A 23,217-nucleotide genomic window follows, 5' to 3' on the forward strand; every position below is an offset into this window, starting at 1 on the left:
AATGAACACTGATATACTGTACCTGGCTTGCAGTTTTATAAAGCTTGCATGTATTCATTGACGCTGATTAGGGGCTCTGATGAACAGTGGCTCAGTTTAACTGGTGTTGTAGCACTTGACACAAGGAAAATAAAACACTACAAAACTTAGTTCAATTCAGAATTCTTCCTTAGCCTCATTTTGCAAAGATGGGTGACACGCAAGTGGGAATTGATAAATGGAAGGAATAGTGAAAATAGAAGGAATCAAGGAAGCAAGAGGTGTTCATAATGCATCTAAAACTCTGTAACTCAATCTTATTATCTTCTTTCTCCGTCGACATGTCTAATGTAATGATTTGTCAGCAGAATGTGGCAGTGCGCTGGCCTTGAAGTACCCCTACAATGTGTCACCCTGGCAGAGTGGATAGATAGAAGTTGATTGGCCCTCCTTATTCTGCATTAGGGCCCATCAACGCCTCAGAGATGATGTACACATCCCTGAATGCTGGCAGACAGTCCTGGCTCTCACCATTCATCTAGGCTCCATATGAATCCTTGCAATTCCGTACTTATTTTCATCTCTATGCACCGGGCATGCAAACATACATACAGTACAGTACACGCAAATGGAGAGTGTCACTTATTCTCTCAATCTTCTAGCCCCTGCACAACTGTGTCATTTATCATCTGACCAGTGAATGTGTTTAAGGTCCTTGCACATGTGCAAACACACGCGTTTGCATGCAACTCCTCTCTCTCATTCTTTTTCCCTCCATCCCATTTTCTTTTCCTGGTGGACACAGGTCACTTTTGTATATCTGGTCAGTTTGATCAACTTTAAAAAGACATCAGAGCCACACCACTACCATACCTTGTATAACAATGAGATGAAGAGGACAATGACAGACAATAATGAACACTGGCTTAGTGAAAACAGATTGAGAACCCTTGGCAAAGGTCTGTTTTTAAAGGGATGACAGCCTGACAAAGCTATTCATTGCTTTTGTTGGCTGGCAACAGAAGCAGCAAGTGAATGGCCCTGTAGACCTTGTTTATGTGGGAAGGAGTCAGGCACGTGCTCTGTGGGCTTCAGGGGCCTGGTTGCATTGTGTTTGCATTTAGTTTGGCACTACAGGACTTCCAGCCCTCTTAGTTCTTTTTGGTAACACCCTGGCTAAGTGCATGTTCCACCTCACCTGCATTGTTTAAATCATGACGTGGCTATGCCCGTGACCTTGCTGTCATTGACTTGTGTTGGCTCTCCTTGGTGTTTTAATTTCTCCCAAAGTCCTTCACAGCCTCTTTGCCCCAGGGAGCGGGCTTAACTGGCATAATGATGGTATTTGGTCCCATGCCCTTATAGTTCTTGCCAATGGAACACAAGGAGGGTAAACAATGCCCAGATTATTAATAAGCACTTGTAAACTTGAATAGTTAATGGTGTAATCAACTGACACACATGCAGGGAGTTACTCATAATAGTTCACTGGCAGGGTTACTATGATGTAATATATTGAGAGTGTAATTGCATAGTGGCTTATTAAATTTATCCATTACCATTTTACCTGTGTTATTTTGTTATTGCAGTGTCATTACCTCCCTGATTTTTTTTAAATGCATCCCATGGAATTTTATTTCTGCTGTAATGTGGAGCAATGCTCATGTTTTGTATTTGTTAGTGTTTAACATCGAGTTCAGCAGCAGCATTAGTTTTCGGTTTTCAGACAGACTGGAATATTTATGGGTATTATGTATGAAGTGAATCATTTTGACTGTGTGGTTGGGAGATTTGTCATACCAAATACATGTAAGTACCACATAACTTCCATGAGTTCAAACTATTTCATTGGTGGTCCCTTCTGAGGACAGCTGGGAAGCCCCTATCTGTTGTTTCAATGGCCCCTTGAAAAATCTTCAACGGGTTCAAGTGGCTGACAATGTTGTTATTGTTGTATTACACATGGTTTGCAACCTCTGGGAGGAATTGTGTCCAAGGCGTCGTTAGGAAGATTTCTTACTTACAGTAGGAGGGATTAAGTGGTATTGGTTTCCAGGAATTTAGATTAATGCTTAGCCAGTGTGCTCTACAAGCTCTCCAAGCATCGTCTTTTGTCTTGCCACTTTTTTTTTCTTTTTCTTGTACAATATTTCTGCTAAACTACCTTCTGTTCCCTTGTTCCTTAATTGGCATATCTTGGGAAATTGCCCTTTGTGATTACAGTTATTAAATTCTTAAATTCCCTACAGTACATGCATACCCTCTTCTAATGTCCGCCCAAGCAAATATAAGCTTTTTAAGGTCTAATCAGCTTTCCTGCCTCTATCATGCGAAAAAAGGCCATGGTTCTTCATGCACGATATATAGTTTAGAGTTAGCAGTGTTCCTGTGATGTCCAATTATAGCCCTTTTCTAATTTAACCATGTCTCGTCAAAGCTCATCACTACATTGACCTCAGTGGATCAGAGCTAATGCACAATCACAAAGGGTCATATTTAGTGTTGGCAACTTAATTCGGCCACTTAAGTTCAAAAGTTATATAAAAATATGTGCGGTTGCTCTAATTCAGACTTCAGCTTCTGAGGTAAGTCCAACATCCAGTCCACGCCTTTGGGCTTTTTTGGAACAACCACATTTAACATCGTAAATGATGTCCACCATTTCTTTGTTTATTGCAGCTATCATGGAATGTTACGCAGTGATTAGGATGATGTAGGGTCAGGGCCACAGGCCAGTGGTTGCCTGAAACATTTCTATTTAGCTGAAGATGGAGAGAGAACTGACATAGAAAGACATAGATACATACTTACATTGTGAAATCAAACAAACAGAACAGTTTTGTAGACTGCTCCAGAGCAGCTGTTTTTTCCCACCCCTACCCAGAACATGCCATGTGATCTAGCTGCCTGAAATGAGAGAGTCATCACTAAATGTTTAAGCATGCCCAGTTTTTGGTGTGTGTGGTAAGCTAACTCTCGTCAGCAGATGATATGGCCCTGGGGGCTTGTTTTGCGGAATATCAGAGTGGCTTCTTAATGTTTAATGTCTGCCAATGTATTTTATATTACCCCATCTCCTTTTCAAAAGGAAAGGCTAATGACTAACACTACACTGCCGCTATTCATTTGTAATTAGTGTTGCCCTATGTTGTGTGCAAATGCACCAGCAAGAATATCAAAGAAGTGCAGGGAAGTGTCCAACATCTCTCATATTTAAACTCAGCATGTCTTAATGAGTAAATGTGTACACATCATTTTAAGCACTCACTGTCTGACATACCAGTGCTTCTGAGTAAATAGTGGGAAACATTTGTGTTCATTTTGTGATTTAGAATGAGCGGTAGAATGTGCCACATGTTAAACCGATTTTTACACATTCTGATTTGGCATGGTCAAACTCTAAACGACGCTATGCTGCAAAAGTAATCTAATTGAATGGGAGGATACACAAGGATGTATTGATGAGTTTCTTAAAGTAGTGATACACATGGAACCAGAAAAAGAGCCTCACCCCCCATTTGCATGTTATTTTACGGCATCTCTGAGGTTTCTTTTGTACTCTTTAGCCTATATACTTACATTGATTCAATACATATTCCCCTCCATTAAAGTGAGAATTATAATATAATTAATAATACTAATTATCTATATGCTGTCATCTCTTTTAGCAACCATGGGTTTGTTTCAGCTACAAATTAATGACTCAAAAAACAGTTATTATTGCTGACTTCTTGTCTTACTTTTTCTGCTCTCCCTGCCTGGCCAAATAAATGTGCCCTTGTTGTATGCACATTGATATAAATTACATTCATCTCATTTAGATTTACCAATATGATTTTGATCCCCAGATGGTCATTTGGTACTGTTTTACTTAATGTCTACGTAGACTAAAAGCTGAATATCACATTGACAAAAGTATTCAGACCCTTTGCTATGACAGTTGGAATTCAGCTCAGGTGCCTCCCATCTCTCTTGATCATCTTTGAGATGTTTCTACACCTTGACTGGAGTCCACCTTTGGTAAATTCAGTTGCTTGGACATGATATGGAAAGGCACACACCTATCTGTACAAGGTCTCACAGCTGACAATGCATATCAGGTTCTCACGTGCTACTGTAGCTCTTCTGTGGGATCGGACCAAACAGGGTAGCTTTTGATCCCCACACGTATTAATCAACCTTGGCCGCCCATGACCCTTTTGCTGGTTCACCAGTTGTCCCCATGAGATCTGCCGTTCTGGAGATGCTCTAACCCAGACGTCTAGCCATCACAATTTGGCCTTTGTTGAAGTCGCTCAGATCCTTACGCTTACCTTTTTTTCTTTTATCTTTCTTTTAAATTGCAGCAAATTACATAGTGTGTCACATAGAATCACAATACACACTGACTGGGTCGTCTCACTGTAAACACCGGCATTGTCAGTGTTCGGCTATGCAGTACTTCTCTACACCTTGCCATGGCAACAACCTTTCCGCCAGGTCTCACAGGAGTCTTTCCTACTAGCCTTGCTTGTCATTATTGTTTATCTCTCTTGTCAATCACCCAGATCACGACGATGCTCATCCATATGCATGAACCCATCATTACATGTGGTAGTCCATTGGCTGCAGGGTCTGGCAGTGCCCATGCCAGCCTTTGTTCTCTGCTGTAACAACAGGTGATTGTAGCAGCCTGGCACATTGTGGGGCATCATTTGCATGGTGTAAAAGTGCACATGTGGGGCAAGGTGATAAGTATGGCTTTGCATTGGGTCTGTTGGATTAGAGCTTAAGCAGGAGAATCAGGGTCCCCCTTGGGCTTAATTGTGGTTTATTTTGGCACACAGCACATAACTCTCTTCTGCATCAAATGCTAATTTAACAATGAAATGTGAAATACATTATGCTGATTTGCTGGGGCTGGAAAAATAAAACAGAAAAGGAGAAGTATTGAATAAACAAAGTAAAGGCAGGGGAAAGAGAGCGGAGGCCTGGCTTGGTGCAATATCAAATTCAGAAATTGATGGCCAGCACCCAAGGTACTACATGTACTTTTCAGTGATCATCACCACGCTGCTGATCTCTAGCCACAGGGTCCAGGCCAGGTAGTCTGTCCTCAGGTTGAATATTGATTAAAAGCAAACGCGCACACACACACACACACACACACACACACACACACACACACACACACACACACAAACAGCATACAGCACAACAGTTAAATTTTGATTAGATGGAGTCCATGCAGCTTCTCCTCAGGCACACTGGGAACTGTATTTTCTTAACCGAGTAAAAATTATCTTTCTGTTTTCACTCTCCAATTCAGTGTCTTTGTTTCTGTGACAGATGGCACATCACTCACAGAGACACTCCCAGACAGCAGACTCCGCAAACAAATTAATTTCTATTACTGTTTTGCATGCGAGCTCTATTCTTTTTTGATTTATAGTCTCATATACGAGCTCTGTACCAGGATGACTGTATTAGACGAATAAGAGACGAAGACGAATATTCACAAATGAGAGAGAATTTTGATTCAGTGAAGTTTATTTCCTTTCTTTCCACCTTGACAAGTTTGTTTTTTAGCAAATATTCGGCATGTAGCTTGTCTTCTTGTGTTTATTAAAACCAGTTATATAATAGATGATATGATATATGAAATGATTACATGTATTCACATTTTATAGCGTAGTCCCCCTTCACTTAATTTATGAAAGGTAGATTTATTTGTAAGTACTGAGGGTACTCAACAGATTCAAGTGAGAGTGGCTTAGGCTTCCAGACGCATTTTGTTTATCACTTGGTGTCTCTGTTTATTTATTTGTTTGTTTTTCTCTGTCTGTTACTCGCCTCTGTTCCTGTCTCTCTTTTTACCAAATTCTATCTCTCTGCTTATCTCTTTTGTTTCTCAATGTGAACCCTCCATACGCCTTGTTAATTTCCCTCTTAATCTTGCTTCACACCTTTCATGGTGAATGTAAGTGCTCAGGTGTGCACATTAAAAAAATCCTCCATATTTCCTTCTAAAAGACAAATTTAATGTCACACTAAGTCTGTCAGGTTTTCCAGCCCCAACCCTCAAATTAATCCCTCCCCCCTCTATCTCTCTTTCTCAGCCTTTTTTTTTCTCCCTCTCACTGTGTTTGTGTCTTTCTCTCAAACTGCATTTCTCATTTAGTTTAATACGATTTTAGAATCTGTCACACTCAGTTTGTTGCCTGTCAGTCTGTCACTGTAGCTTTGCTCATAGTGAGATTTGAGGTGTTTGTGTGGTTTGGCAGGTTGTAAATTCTGTAAGACTACAACAGCCTGTATGACTGATGTTCATTGTTTAACATATTTACCTGTGAGACAAGATTTGCAGTTAATTGTTACTAAAGTTACTCCTCTAATGTTGGGTTTAATATTACAAAACTTGAATAAATTAACACTGTCAGGGTAAAACAAGTAATGTAATTACAATTTCAGATTAAACCGCTGTTTTATACGTTTTTAAAGATATGTTTTATACAGATAGTTTACCGGGAACTATCTGTCAAAAGTGTCCAGATTCTTGTAAACAAAAACACAAGTTGATAGCCTTTGTTCCACGTATTCAGTTTCCAGTTCTGTGGTAGTAACCTTTTGTCTGAGTTAGATGCTGCCTACACCCACAAACTATTGTGTAAAGTTACTTTTTTTTTTCTCTTTTGCTCTTGAGCCTAGTTTGAAAAAAAAAAAACAAAAACAAAAAACAAACACAAAAAAAGAAAACTTTTGAAATTGCACATAATGTCTTTCCTGGAATTGTCAAGTGTTTGAGAAGTGAGCCTTGTAGAATGTTGAGAAGTCTTCTTGTCTGTCTATTATTTTGCTATTGATTCAAACTGAAGTCTTCACTGATTTGCCATGAGCCAGGTAGGGAGCCTGCTGAGGTGTCACGTTAGGGAGATAGCAGTCCCACATTGCTCTTCATCACAAAGCATTGGCAGAATACCATGTTGCTCTGTCTCCCAAAATTGAGGGGAAAAATCAATTAAAAGGAGAAAATCACATCCGTCAAGCACATGGGAGACATGGTTCCTTTTCTGTCTTTGTCGTTAACCTCTCATCAGCCTTGTATAGAGGAACACTCTTTACTCACATCATCTTGTAGACATCAGGTGATTCTCCCTCTTTTCTCCTTTATTTAACCCAGCTTAATAAAGATGTAACTGCTCAGAGAAACACTTTATTAATTGACTTGTCTCACACTATATCTTATGGCCTCTTGGTCATCTGTATCATTTTGACATCACTGTTGGGTATATCCTTCTCTGCTCTTTAAGTATATTTCACAAGGTGCTGGTGGTAAATTAGGTGTAGTAGATGTTATAAGTCCTGCTCCACACAAATAATGAAGACAGATGGACGCTCCATAACAAAGCGTAAGGCTGACAATTCAACATAAAGTGTTGCAGTACATCAGCACCTGCTGATTCTACCAGCATGCAGTGCTGTAAACTGTATGGTTAAGTTTATGCCTAATTGATGCCTAATACTCCCCTTTTAAACTGTATTAACTTGGCATGGGCTTGCGGATGCTGTGAAACTGTGAACTTGATTCAGTGGAAGCTGGTTGACAGCAGCAGAGATCAAAGTATGGAAGTGAAAGCCCTGCAGATACTGTCATCCTCTACAAATGTTTAGTGAACCGTAACCTGTATCTCATTACTTTTACACTCTCCTTTACCCTCGCAACTGCTTCCATTCCTCAAGTACAGACCTTTCACAGTCTGGGTTGCAGTAGTGGAACTATTTTGACAATATTTACCGCAGTGTAATTTTTTTGTTTTTGTATATTGTTTATACACTAAAAAAATACAAAGCTCCAAGTGAATGTTAGGGGAAAACACCAGTAACAGTGTTGTGAGGGTCTCTGAGTCCTTGAGTTGACCTGCTGACAGTAAATCTATAATAAATAAATTTAGTATTGTGTGCAATGATATCCTAATGTATTTCACAGTAGAATAACAACCCAAAAAATATCTCTATGCTGTGGTTATTCTTTAAATCGAAAGTGACCACATTTTGACTGGTGAGCTTACATTGTTTTCACTGGTTTTCACACTGATGGAAATAAATATGCTAGCTGGCCTACCGCTGTCCTTGGCAAATATTAATTATTTCTGATTTGTCAAACTGAGCACATGATTGATTGACAGGCGAAACATATCCAGGATCACACACGCTAAAACTGTCTTGTGTAAATCACGCGAGGCAGTTTTTTGCAACCAGATAAAAATATACATGAAAATATACACTACTGGAACAGTGAAAAGCTTTTGAACTGTGACAGTCAGCAGAGGAATAATAAATCTGGCAATGAAGGCCATAACTGTTGTTTGAATGTTGGGACAAATGAAATGCTCAGACTCGGAGGGCATTTCTGAGCCAACAGGGAAGAAAAAAAAAAAAAAAACACCTTCCGAAGAACTCTCTATTGAAAGTACACACAGATACGCATTTTGAGTTGGATCTTGACAGGAATTTTACAGTCAGTATATGTTTTCTGAGTACACATTAAATCATAATGTACACACCTTTTTGACTAAACTAAACCTGTGTTAAAGTTGTTACCTGCTGTAAGATGTACATTCATAACATTGTATCTCCAATACAACATAAAGGCAGGGAAGCGGAATAGCCTCATTTTCCACTCATATCTATAGTGCATTTCATGCCATCACTGAATTTACCATTTAAACATTTTTTCAGTAAATGTGTAGTGTACATTTACCAGGTGATGAATATATTCATTGTTTTCACACATTCAACCTACAATCTGTTTTATTTTTGACAAGGACATACTAGTATTTATGAGGTTTTTAACCCGAACAACAAATTTTGCTGTTTGCTGTCGCTGTTTTGTTGGTGGATTGCTGTATCTTGGCTCATGTGCTGATATGTAGTGCCTTCATCCTCGCCCAAGGCTGTAAATGAATGTGTAGTGTTGCTAGCATACTTCCAGTAATCTCTCCTAGACTGCTGTGTGTGTCTGGTGGCCTGTGGTGCGGAGTCTGGCCCAGCATCATCACCCAGTCTCCCACAATGCCACACATATGGTGCTGCCTTTGTGTCAATTGTGCTCCGTGGGGTTTCTGATAATTAACAAGATGACAGACAAATGCAATGACAAGCACAAGGTGGATTTGATTTTTCATTACCTTGTCCTCTTTCTTATGTTTTTCAGTTGTATTCAGCTGTGACATTTTGAAATGTATTAGAATAATTTCACCTCTTTCAAAACATTAAATCCACTCCTAATGGCAATTACCAAGGCCTCCACTTTGGAAATCCATTGATTGGTCTGAATGGTCTGAGTTCTGTGAATACACTGACTCACAGAATGAATACAGGGCAAGGACACTTTTCCTTCATTCTATACCATGCCAAACCGGACTCTGTAAAAGACACACTGTGTAAACATGAAAACATACCCCTAATTGTCTTCTTGCTCGTTGCTCAAGAAGCAGTGCCAGAGAAGAACAGCTTAAATCATTGGATTTGCCACAGTATTTGCAGTAACTCTTGTAATGGATGAATGGCTTTCTTCTCGTTTTATACAGAAATAACTGAGTGAATATATATGTTGTTAAGAAGAACTTTGTCACTAATTCAGTAACAAAGTTGTTTGTGAGTGAAGTTGTTACAAAAGATACAGTTTGTAATAAATTGTATGTTACAACAAGAATAACTTAGTGTTTCAGCTGATAATGTGTCTTAGTTCCAGAGAATAATTTTATATACAAGGTATTGCACTGTCCCTCGTAGTTTTATGATTATACCAACATACACTTCAATGCTACTAAAACTTGCATTTTTGAACATAAATAATAAAAATCCTGTAAGTCTTTGAATAATGTTTTTTTTTCTGTCACTTCTCAATGAAAAAGTCATTAGATTTATGAAAGAGCATCAGGAAGAGTTTCTTTATGAAAGGTCATGAGTGAATAATTAGTAACATAAAAGCTCTGTGCTGCGTACAGTGCATCCATTGCTCTGGTCCAAAGGGGAGAAAAGGAAATGTGTGCCCAGTCATCATCTAGCTCCAATGTACAATTCCAATTACACAAATATGTTTATTTATTTATTATTTCTTTTTTATATCATCAACCATCTTTTCTGCTTATGCTGATATGATCAAAAGCCTTCATTATCAAGGCACCATTGCTTGCCGCAGACCCTAATTGGGGCTTCAATAAAAGCAAGCAACATTTGATATAATGGCTCCCTCCCAAACAGGAATGCCAGGCCTGCATTATGGCTTACTTTTTATATTGCTGAGCTCCCTGAGGGAAAGACAGAGATGTCATCATTAGTGGGCAGCAGACTATGGCCGTGGTGCCCACGATGACTGCTGAGGTCTATAAAGTGGTCAGCCAGGCCTGTGGCCCAGGAGCTGTGTATGCGCTCTGTTTTCCCTGTCTGAGTTCCCATCTGCCCACGTGTCCCTGCGCCAGTCTGCTCCCGCTGAATAAATTTGGGGAGCTAATGGGGAAGGAAGCTTTGTGAAGACCTGGAAAAGGGCACCTCTTCTTCTTCTTCTCCTCTGAGAAAAGAAGGGGAAAAGTCGCTGTGGTCAATTTTATTAACTTGGCTGACCTTCACACAAACAATTAACATTTACAGAAAACACAGCCTCTCCCATTATCTTCCTCATCTCCATCCTAATCTTCAACCTCACCAGAAGCAGCATCATCCTTTTTTTCTGCTCCTACAAGGGCAATTTTATAGAGACGTAGCAAATTAATGGCAAACCCGTTGCATGTATTTTTAAGGCAAGTGCAAGGTGATGTGGATTATGCAGTAGAAGGTCAGTTATCTGAACATGCCTGACATGTTCAGTAATTGGCTAAGGGCCACAACTGTCACAGTAAACCAAGCCAGCAGTGAGTGGTGATTATGTGACCTTATCTACTTATCTGCTCACTCTCCTACCAGACCATCAGCAAACCTCTATTCATTCTGACTGAAACCTAGTCCTTTAAAGGTGCATATATGCAATGAAAGATTTTTTGTTTTGACAGTGTTAGAACACAAATTAAGTTTTCCATATAATCTCTACTAATTTATAAATCTGTGAGGATCCTTGTTACCTAACCAGGTAAGTTGAACAGGGATATACTCAGCAGCTTCACTCTCTGCTTATATGGACTCCTACTGTGTGAAACACCCTGTCGTGGACATGGACAAAAAATGAGATTTACATTAACAGTATCCCCCTTTTTGTGTGTGTGTGTGTGTGTGTGTGTGTGTGTGTGTGTGTGTGTTTGTGTTTGTGTGTGGCTGTTTCTGTGTTTGTGTGCGCTCTCCTATTTGTAGAACCTGATAAAGAACCTGCCAGAGCAGAAAGAGCTGAATGCGCTTGCGGAACTAAAGGGTGAATATGAAGAGCTAGTGGAGTCGGAGCAGTTTGGTATTGTGGTGAGTATAATTTCCTGTGTTTGGATAGTGGTTTAGGTGGGACCATGAAATTAAGAAATGTATCATTTAGAGGGACGCAAGAGTTCAAGTAATGTTTAATTAAAACATCTAACAGTATAAAGGGTATATTTGATAAAAAGAAAAACTGAAAAAAAAAAAAAAAAAAATTGGTAACCAAGTTCCAAATGACATAGGCTGAGATTAAAAGAGAAGTACTTTTGACTCAGGCAAAGAACAGTTCAATCATTTTTGATTAGGATTCAGCATTGAGAACTCAGTAAATGCCATATTTTGACATCAACTGTCAGTGTTGTCTCATGATAAAACCATACCCTAAGGCTATGAATCCTGTCTGTATTAAAGTTCTTTGAAAAGCATACAGCTGTAGTCAACCAGCGTGGTGATGTTTCCCAACCATCTAAGTCTTTTGCAGTGGTAAGATAAATAATACTAATATTGTAAAAGAAACCATAAGAAAGTGTGATTTCAGTCATCAAAAGAACTAGGTTTTCATCAGATAACTATGAAACAGCTAGCACGTAATTACAGCTGTAATTGAGTATGTAAACTTTTAGGGCACAGTCTTTTAGTATTTTGGCTATACAAATCAGATTAATCAACACAACTGATGTTTTTTTTACTTCATAATGAAGAGAAACATATTTCTTGTGTCTCATCGACCAGTTTTCTTTTCTTTTTTTATCAAGCAATCTCTGTTGCTTGATAAAAAAAAACATGGTGGATGACTGAAAATTCTGGTTGAACTGTTGTACTGGAAGGAAGAAGGAAAATACATCATCAAGCTGTTCTGACCTTTCCACTTAGTTACAGCTGTAATTACTTTTTAATTAACTGCTCTTGCAATCCATTTACCGAGTGAATACCCAGCACGTTAGGGAACTGCAAAAGGAAGTGTTATCTTTAAACTTAACTTTACAACAAGATCAGAGAGGTACATTACAGAGTTTTACAAAAGAAATGTTCAATTAGATCCAAGGGTCGCAGATGTGCCCCATCTCCCAAGTTATTCTCTTTACTCGTTAAAGGCTTTTTTTGCCTATGTCTTTTAGGAGATTTAATGAAGCAGGGGGTGGCAGTTTCCCTCGTGATCTCACCAATGTTGTGATCATATACCTCCTCACTGATGAAGTAGCTCCTCAATGCGGAGCTATTTAGTTCCCCTGGGAAATAAGCCATGTTCAAGCTTTCCTCTGCCAGAGCTGTCACCAACATGCTCGCTTCCATTGTGATTTCTCCTTATTGTATAGAAAATCAGTTGAGGAAGATGGGAGGAGTGTGCGCGCTTATGTGTGTGATTGTGTATGCACATGTGCGCATATGCAAGGAAATGAGGTGGGTGGGAATGGTGGTGTGTGTGAAGGGGGTGGGCGAGTGTGGGGAGTAGTGTGTCATAGACGACTTGCCCATACACATGAATAAATTTAAGCAGTAATGAAACATTATGGGCTGGATCTGAGGGTTGCCTTCAAGCACCGGATTATGCAGCAATCTGTAGAATTTGTCTGTGGTTGCTGCTTTGCCACATATCTTACAGCCAAAACCCTATTTGTTTTAATTCCCTCCCATTTTCATAGCTATTTTTTCTCATTTTCCTTTCTGTTTTTTTTTCTTTTTTCTTTGGCTTCCACTCCCAAGCCCACAAGTATTGATTGGGGCTGTTATTTATTTATGACAAATCTTTTTAATGGGATGCTCCCTTATCCATATGAAAGTCAGAAGGGAAGCAGGAAACAGGTTAATCCCATTTGCTAAAGAGGGTAGTTGATTTTCAGTTCATTAAAACTAGTCACAGCAGTAATTACACTGGGGATTCAACATGACAATGATGGCAAGGTGGTGCCTTATATGATTTATAGGATTTCTTTTCTGTCTTTGTTTGCTCACCATACAAAAACTTATTGTAGCAACTTGTATCTTAAAATAGAGTTTCAAATAGATTGTGAGGAGCAGAATTCATGGTTGAGAACCTTAACGTTAAGTTAAATTATGTCCATACATTAATGTATGTTATTTGTTTTTTGTTATTTGCTATTTGTGCACTGGCCTGGAAATGTAGTTTGCTGTCATTACCTGTCTGTGCAACTTACAATATTACTTTTTTTTTTATTGTCCTCAGATGAGTTCAGTAAAGCTCCTACGGCCGCGTCTCAACGGCATTCTGTTCAAGCTAACGTTCGAGGAGCAGGTGAATAACATCCGGCCAGATATCATGAATGTGACATTCGCCTGTGAGGAGGTGAAGAAGAGTGACAGCTTTAGCAGACTCCTGGAGTTGGTGTTGCTGGTTGGCAACTACATGAATGCTGGTTCAAGAAATGCCCAGACATTTGGTTTCAACGTCAGCTTCCTCTGCAAGGTAATGCACCACCATGTTGTGAAAATATGTGAAACATGAAGTGACATTAATATGATTTGATTTTAGATAGTAGTCATCTGATTCTTACCATTCACATTAGAATGTAGGTGCACATTTCAAAATACCAGTATAAGCCCACAGAATTAAAATAGATTTTCATACAAACGGCACCTTATTTATTTATTCTAATCTAATTCTATCTGATTATGCAACAATGAAATAAAAAACGGTTTCAATACAACAAATGACGCAAACATTATGAGCCATGGAACTTGAGCCAGTAAAGGCAGCACCCCTATCCACTGCCAGGTAAAATCACAGCATGCAAAGGTGTGAAAGAGAGGACTGGCTGCCATGCACACACAGCTATACTAAGCACAACAAAGCTCTTGAAGCACACCTGCTCAGCCACACACACACACACACACACACACACACACACACACACACACACACACACACACACACACACACACACACACAAACAAAAATTTACACCAGGAAAGCAGTGAGACAAGAGGCTTTCCTGCACTGCTCTAAGAGGAAGATTCCTTGAGCTGAGGTAAGAGAAGAGAATTTCAGCCCCACTAGACGAAGCTAAGGTTGGTCGTGTCACAATAAAAAAACAGTGTTAAGCTTGGATTTTAAAATAGAACTTAAACCACAACGGCAACGTGGCTTTAAAAGTTGTTGGAAAGTTATGTTTATTTATTCTTTGTATACGTGGATTTGTGTAATGTGATGTGTTTTTCTTGTATAAATCAGAAATCTAATAGTGGCTTTTTTTATAAATGTTGCCATTTTTAGGTCAAAATGTACTCTACATCAACTGAGCCTTGAACATGATGTACAGCCATATACAGTACTCTAGTATAGTCTATAGTTATATGGAATCAAGGCTGACCATTGTTTGTTTTCTGCATTATTGCATATGAGTGGAGTCTCTGTATTTGGACACATTTTTCTCAGAAACTACATTTAAAAGACAGCAGTGTATTAATCTCTAATGTCACATTTAATGTCCTTTCTTATGCACAAATTAATTAATTCATAGCTTTCAAACAAAATTCAATAAATGAGTCAGGCTGTAATTATTTAAATTAGGTAAACACATTTAAAGTTAAAAAAAAAATTCTTGTCATTTGTAGATTCTTTGAGAATTTTGTTCCCCTACATCTTAGGGGGAAAAAAGGAAACCCCGGGAAAACCCTGTCTGGAACATGACCACATGCATATCACTTCCAAAAAAATTAAAGAAAAATAAAATCAGACGATCAAGCAAGTTGCTCTAAATGTTCCAACATGTTTTCATGCCAACTCCAGATCCAGCATCACAGGTGTATCTACAAAATAAACAGCTTGTGAATAAATACAATTTAACTGACAGCCAAACATTAACTTTTTCCTTTTAAAGTAGCTTTGGCACCATGTTGTAGCACAGTATTCAATGTCCTATCTAACTGATGATAAAAGTGATGACAATATTTATTGGGCAGCCTACAGCGTGCTGGAAGAACTCGTGGGGGTGCTGAAGCAGGGGCAAGCCTCCTCCCAGCGCTTCCTGTGGTTGCCAATCAAACTGGAGCTTAACAACTAAAATAAGTCGCAAAATCCATCTTTTATGCTGCTCGTGTGAGAATTTATAACACATCTTTTTCAGTGTCATTATCCTCAAACTCTCTGCTGTTCTGTAGCGGTACTACAACTGTTATGAGTAGAAGAGAAGAAAAAAAAACAACTGATAGCCCTTCAACAATCATGTCAAATGGATCAGTCATGTCATGTGAAAACACTCAACATGGGCTTTTTCCATATGGGGAAGTTAGAATGCCATAAGCCACCGCCTTACACGCATATTTGAAGCCAACAGTCTTGCAAGTTCCATGTGTGAAAAGGGCTTTAGTATGGTGAATCCAGTGTGCCTTTGGTATTTCTGCAAGCTGACTGAATCAGTGTGGAGTGTCAGTGTAGAACCTGGTAACGCCTCAGGGGGCTGATTGGGCCATTATTGATGGACAAGAAAAAAGTCTGCTTTCTCACTTTAGTCAATCAAGTAAATGGCCCCCTGGGTAGCAGGTCTAGGGTACCTAATGGGCTCATCAGGGAGGAGGAGGTTGATGATGGGAATGAGCTGCATGGGGAAGGGCACAGGCTGACCCACCTTCCCCTTCAGCCCTCCACTAAAGCCCCTCGTCCTGCCAAGGACACACAAATCTCCTGGGAGCCAGCATGGTCACATACACTCAGCAAGTTGAACATCCACACTGGCTTTACACAGACAGCTGTGAAATGTTGATTTCATGATGGTATTGTGTGAAAAAGATGTGATAAAATGACACGATAATCACTATTATCTTTATGGGTAATAGATATTTTTGTGTTTGTGTTATTTGTAACATGAAGTTTTTCTATATTTTTTCAAACTGCCTTTACTGTATGATACTTAGAGTATAGGAGAGACTTGTTTTATAATGAAATATAAATGCATGCAACCATCTGCTGTATAACTCAAAAACAAAGAAATATTGTTTCTCTTGGGCCTTATCTCTCTCTTAATGCGGGAAAAACACTTTTATAGACTCTGCTAAATAATTAAAGAACACATGGCAATGATTTGTGTTCAATTTAAGTAGAACAGAGCAGGCTATCTGATAAGCACTTGACTTGGGAAGAGGGAGTCATCTACCCAGCATCAGGGTGACCTTGTGTCTCGCTTTTGAATTACAGCATTTTCCACAGCTAAAATCTCTTTTACAACTGTCATTGTTATTATACAATTCACATCTTCAGCACCTATATTTGCATTGGGCAGGATGTGATCACGCATTGCTATGGTTGTTTTATTCACAGAACACTTACACTGTGCTTTTTTATTTATGTACTATATATTCTTTTTCTTCTTCTTAGATAGTGTATTTGATTATATGTGCAAGTCTATATGTCTGTCCTGCGCTGCAGCTCCATCTGCAGAAGTTAAATTGAGAAATCAAGGGCCGACAATCCCTCTGTTAGTCTGAGGGTTCTTTGTTCCCATCGCCACTCCTTCTCTTATTAACTAATTATTGTGTTATTTATTTATTTTCTACATAGAAATTAAAGTGAAAGCTTATTGTAAAATGCCTTGCCACTCTAAATGCTCCATGTATTGGAATATATTGTACTAACTGGTGAGGGATTTAGAGTAATGCTACCTCAAGGCAATTTATGTTAGGTAAGATTTAATGATATTACTGTTCAGAATTTGCTTTCAACAACACGTGGTGCGCTGTTTTTCCATTTACTTCAAATGGAGAGATTTTTCTGAAGCACATTCCAAATGCACTGTATATAGGTTGTTTTAGAGATAAGATTTGAGCTTATACTTAAGGTAGCTTTAAGGTAGCCTAACCTCTTCGAGGAGAGCATCTCAAAGCTTAGGAACTCTGACGGTAAAAGCCCTTTTCAATTTTAGCTTTTAGCACGAACTTTGAAATGTCCAGGACAAGGGATGGGCTGGGATTACAAATGGCCCTGGACTTTGGCATAGATTAGCTCAACACAACCTGTGCACAGATACTGCACAACCAATGGCACAGTTCTCACGATACCTTAAAGCTGCATTCATTGAAATTCCTGATGTAAAATAGTGTGAAAATAACATCAGCGCCTTTGGCTTCACCAAGGAATCCCCTTGCCTTTACAGAGGCCCTCAACAGAATGTTTTACCACTACCAACAACAGCTCTTTTTATTTCAACACAAAAATATTTTTTTTGTTTTTTCACTCTGAAATACCGTCCATTTTCAAAAGTCCCAGACTTTAAATTCAAATTTAAAATGAAAATGATAAGCCGTAGTTATACTATACAAATTAATTCATTAGAGCTGTAGATATTAAATTAAAAGTACAGGTTTGGGTAGAGCAGTTTAAGTGGTCTGTTTATGAATTAGTGAATATGCATACTCTGTGGACTTGGTCCATTCTTATTATGTCAGTGAAATTAACCTCACAATGATAATATGCTTCCAGTTTCATCAGATAATTTTAATGATTGCTTTATTACCCGAAATCACTTATATCCACTGTACTTGATAAAACCCCACAGTGTAACCATTCTCCTCCCCTGTATGGTCACTGGATTGGTTCACATTAAAGAATTTTCTCTAAATTAATAACATGTTTTATCACTGACACAATGGAGAATATATTTTCAAGCTAAGGATCCAAAATATACTTTACCACGTTATTTAGAATTGTTATTTCAGTAAATGTACTGGTTGTTAACATTCACAATTCCTTTTCTTTTCCCTTCTCCCAGTTCACCCTCTCTTTATTGCATATCACTAGTATTAGTCAGCAGATGAAATCAACATACCAGAGATGCACTTTTTTGTTTGGTAATGACAGTTTGAGGCATAACAATAAACAAATTAAAATTTAAAATCCATGAAATTAAATTGTGATTACCCAACGTGAGCAAATGATTGATCCTCATCTAATGAAAGTATGTGTGTTTTTTTGTGTGTTGGTGTGAGGCTATGCCTCTGACTGCCTGTAATGGTTTCAGTTCACTATTGCCTAAATGTGTGTGGGTGTGTTAGCATGTACACACCTGTGTTTGCATGTGCACGTGTGGGCATGTCCAACTGCAGGCTGTTTATAGCACAGATATTATCAGTATGAGTACACAGAGGTAGGTTGTGCTAATTAGCTTTCCCAGCATGCCATTCAAACAGCATGGCAATCACGGTGGGGAATGAATATGGAACAAGTTTCCTATGCACTGATGTGGAGACTCCAGCTCCTGTGTATGAACACACAGACACAGACACACATGCACATACATGGCAAACACAGTACATTACTTTTATTCAAACTGTTCTGCCCCTCTGTTCCTTCATTCATATGGTTCTGGTATCATTTTATATGTGTATGCACTGTATATGCGTGTGTGTTTCTTTTTGTTTAGCCGGTATGATTGTGGAAGTATGTTTCCATAGCTCTTATTATAATGCCGTTTTTTTATGTCCTCCTCATGCACTGTGCCTTTATCAGTCCTTCATTTGATACTGGAGATTGACTGAACACTTAAGTGGTACCTAATACATGCAGATCCTTATTATCTTGGTGGCCATGTACTGTGCTGTTGTACTCCTAAGAGGGCATAAATAGACTTTGCACTTAGTTTGTAAATTTGTTTGGGACCATGGTTGTTTCCATTAAGTAGGTGCAGAGGGATTTAGTTGTGCAGTGAAATCAAGTTAGGTTTTATGTACAGTACATAATTCCATATGGGATATTTCATAGTTTTGATGCCTAAAGCGTCATTCTATAATGTAGATTCACTGGTATAGTATGTTCATACAACAAATTTAAGTCACTAGAAGTAGCACCACTAGCCTTTCTATGTATGCTAAGCCACAAAAGCGATTATGTGACATACACCTTGATCATTGGCAACCCCTTCAACAGCAAATATTTTTCTAGGAAACATAATCTTTTTATCTTTTTAATTTTTACATTTTAAGGTTATGACAGTATGTTGGTAATTTACATATTTGGCCTCGCTAGCATTATTTTTTTTTGCCGACTCAGGAATAACTACAAACTGGACTAACTACACACTTCTGGTGCTGACCATAACTTCATCAGACACACTGTACATTGGTGCAGGTAGAAAGTTGGTCCTCACATAACACTTAAGGGAATATCTACTGTTCTGAAAGCATAAAAAGATGTGCACTTACATCACAACAGTGGTTGCCTTTTAGTCAACTAATTAGCTTTTTGATTTGGATGTTCTAAGTACTGTATTTCTCTGTGGCTTCACTGAGCCTTATAATCATTGCCGAACTGGTAGGATTTTTCCAAATTTTTCGGTAGTTCAGAAAATTTAGCTGAGATATGAAAACACTGTGATTAAACTCCTGTGTAGTTTATTTGACAAGTGAATGAGTATAAAAATGTGGGTTAATCAGTTATTTTCTCTTTTTCTTTTCAGCTGCGAGACACTAAATCCATCAGTCAGAATACAACACTTCTTCATTTCCTGGCTGAGAAGTGTGAAGAGAGCCACCCAGAGATGTTGAGGTTTCCAGATGAACTGGAGCATGTGGACAATGCCAGCAAAGGTATGTCTCTATGTCTTTATGTCTTGAGACCATCACTTATTATAGTACCCACATGTAAAATATAAAAGTCAAAGTGACAACATCATCTGGTATTGACTACAGTCTGGAGGACTTCACTGTAGGCAAACTACCAAACTACCAAAATATATCTATAAATGCGACACAATTTTTTCATTTTATTTTATTTCCAACACATTTTCACACTTCACTTAATCTGTTTTGTCCCTTAATGACAGCTAGCACTCTCTCTTTGTGACAAAAATAGAGCTGTTTGTCTGACCACACTGTCATTCAGCCTGTCAATAAACTAATTCCACTCTAATTCTATTCTCAAGCATTTGGTGGAATCCCTGCAGGCTTATTTACTTTGTTAGTCTCATAATTGGTTATTTAATCTAATTCAGCTAATTATGCACTTGACTGAGGCTGCCAGCCATTGTGTAAGTGGACTGAATAGTCTTCGTGCTCTGTATATATTTAGATGTCTATATGTACAAATTTTGAATTACATCAACTTTTTCATTTGATGGAAATGAATAATTCAAGCAGAATCCAGTTAATTGAGTTAATTGAGGCCAGTAAATAAATGCCTCTTGTAAAAAACCCTCAGGAACTATCTAAGAGATTGGGATGCCAAAGAAAAAGTTTACTTCGGGCTCACCACGCTTCACTTGTTTCATTGATCATCACATACAATTAAACAGGATTTTCAACAGTGACATTTTGAGACGTTGAAAGTGGTAACACACTTACTGATGTCACAGAGGTCACCACTTAGGTCAGTTGTCTTGTTTTAGAAAATTTTGCACAATTTCTACTTTCTTTCTTTCTTTTCTCTGAACTATTAATGGACTCTTTCTTTGTCACACTCATCTTTTATTCCTTTTATTCCTCTGGCATTTTTAGGCTAGGGAAATAAGGAAAGGCGAAATCTCATAAGCCTCCAAAAATCCATTTCATTAGATTTACTTTGAGGCAGATCACAAAGGAACATAGAGATTGGAGGCCATGCACTGGCCCTTCTATGTCTTTGGAAAGCTTTTACTGCCTGTTTAACAGTAGAGCGTCACTGAATTATTTACCACTATCACCAGATCCTTTACAAGCTTTTTGTATCCTGACTAAAGAAAAATTAAATAAAGCTGCCTTTGTACACTGTACTTTCTTAACATGCGGTCAAATACCACTTATGCATGATTGCCTTGTCTGATGGCAGTTTCTTTTATTTCTGCTGAACGTGTGTGTCTTTCTCCACCCCCTTTTTCTTTGACTTTAGTTGGAGCAATTTTCTTACAACTTTGTGCTGAGTGACTTCAATGGTTAGACTGTTTTTCTCAATCAATCTGTATGCCTGTTTTAAAGAGTGCAGTGCCGACTGATTATTTATTAACATAACTAGCCATAGTTTGAAAAATCATTATTGTTTATTCAGATACCAAATAGCTGTTACCATGGCTACCATGGAGTTCATATTAAGAATAATAAATGTTTATACTAGATAGACTAGTAAAGTAATTCAAAACCAAACAAACGACACACAAGTCATAAAGTAGCATAGTTAAAACCTTTATCCTCCCTTTGGTGAAGGAATAAACCATATTGTTGTGCATTCTTGTCGAGTAAATCTCATGTGAACAGACCTGTGTAAAGCTTGTGTCTGATTGTTGATTGTCAGAGGCTTTTGGGGGGTTGAGTTAAAGGCACACTGACAGTGATGTGGTGGGATTTAAATGTAATCAAACGGCCAACTACAATGGTTGAAAGTTGTACAATTAATATACCTCATTGATAAATGCAATCAGGCCTGAATAATTGCCCTAGAAAATCCTAATTTGTCCTGCCTTGATTGCCTGCGTCAGACTTTCACTCCTCCAGTGAACAATTTCACTAAGAAACAGACTGTCACCTTGCTATTGTCTTGATCGTGACACAGTTGTTATTTCACCACTTTCACCAACATCCAAATTTGTGCATATGTTTGATTCTTAATTATTTAATTATTCTTAATTGCATCACTGATGATTTTTTGCTCAGTGGCCTACTACAGCATTTAGTGATAATGGCTACAAGTAGCAATAAAAGCCTGTTTTAGTGCTTTTAGTCTGAATTAATGCAGATATCTATTACTACCTTCCTAAGTATCTGTTAATATGAAATTGATCGCTGGCACAATTAACTGCAATTGTTTATGCTTGACTAAAACATCACCACTGATAATCTCCCTGTTTTGACCACTGAGTGTGTGTGTGTGTGTGTGTGTGTGTGTGTGTGTGTGTGTGTGTGTGTGTGTGTGTGTGTGTGTGTGTGTGTGTGTGTGTGTGTGTGTGTGTGTGTGTGTGGCATTCGGGTGTGTGTTTCAGTGTGTATTTTACATCTCAACAATACAGCTGGGAGTAGTTAATTGCAATTTAAAGTCCTGGCATTACCTCTTTATTTTTATTTTAAAATTAGATTTAAACACTGTATAAAGGAAATGCACATCACATGAATGTAGAGTACTTTGAAAACATTGTAATGGAGAGAGCAAAGAAAGTTTTAGAAATGTTTCCTACATTTTTAAATAATAATTAAGCAGAAAACCTAAAATGCCTGGAACAAAGAACTGATTGATTGCATGCTAATTATCTTTGTGAAATAAGTTAACATCTACTAAACAAGTATTCATTCTCATTTAATGATTATATGGAATATGAATGCATAGGGCTCCCGTGTTACACAAACTTTGTTCACAAAATGTTACTTCCTTTATGCTAAACAGCAGTGTGAGAAAAAGGTAAAAAGAAAAAATCAAGTAAATTAAATAACCTATTCAATTGCTAAAAGTGAAATGAAAGAAAATACTTTTTGACACAATTTACACAAGTAGGTATTAATTTCATTTACATGCAAAAAATATCTGAGCTGCTAAAAATTGAATAATATCACAACATAGTTCTGTTACAAATATTTCATACACAATTATTTTCATATTCAATTGAAGCAATGTTTCAACAGCAGATTGTTTAAAAAAGCACAGCCCTTCCCTTGTGCAGATCTTGTGTAGAACATCTGCAGATTGCTGCCCTGCCTCCTTACATAATCATGTGAAATTTAATCAAAACTGACCTTAATACAGATAGTCTTTGATAATGGCTGAATCCTAGGAGAGAAGAAAACTCTCCTAAGGAAACTTCTCTACGTGCTGGACTTAGTTATTGTTAACCTCTAGCTCCATCAGGCACTACTGCTCCTAGGCAAGTCTATGGGCATACAGATTTCTGATGTAATAAAATATGCAATCATCTGTTTTTGGCTAACCTAGGTTTTAAAAAGGAAAAAAAAAGA

The 23,217-nt window shown here is 38.2% G+C and overlaps 1 protein-coding gene across 4 annotated transcripts in view; it reads left to right on the top strand.

The window, feature by feature from the left end:
• The window catches only part of diaph2 (diaphanous related formin 2), a 397,964-nt gene that overhangs the window by 206,091 nt on the left and 168,656 nt on the right, over positions 1 to 23,217 (top strand). For all 4 annotated transcript variants that reach the window (XM_022759875.1, XM_022759878.1, XM_022759876.1 and 1 more), the window contains 3 exons: positions 11,305 to 11,406; positions 13,544 to 13,783; positions 19,764 to 19,893. In XM_022759875.1, coding sequence (XP_022615596.1) covers positions 11,305 to 11,406; positions 13,544 to 13,783; positions 19,764 to 19,893 — 472 coding nt within the window. The remainder of the gene's footprint in view (positions 1 to 11,304; positions 11,407 to 13,543; positions 13,784 to 19,763; positions 19,894 to 23,217) is intronic.

This window comes from Seriola dumerili, unplaced genomic scaffold, assembly GCF_002260705.1.
Source record: "Seriola dumerili isolate Sdu_G_001 unplaced genomic scaffold, Sdu_1.0 BDQW01000331.1, whole genome shotgun sequence".
Taxonomy (NCBI): Eukaryota; Metazoa; Chordata; class Actinopteri; order Carangiformes; family Carangidae; genus Seriola; species Seriola dumerili.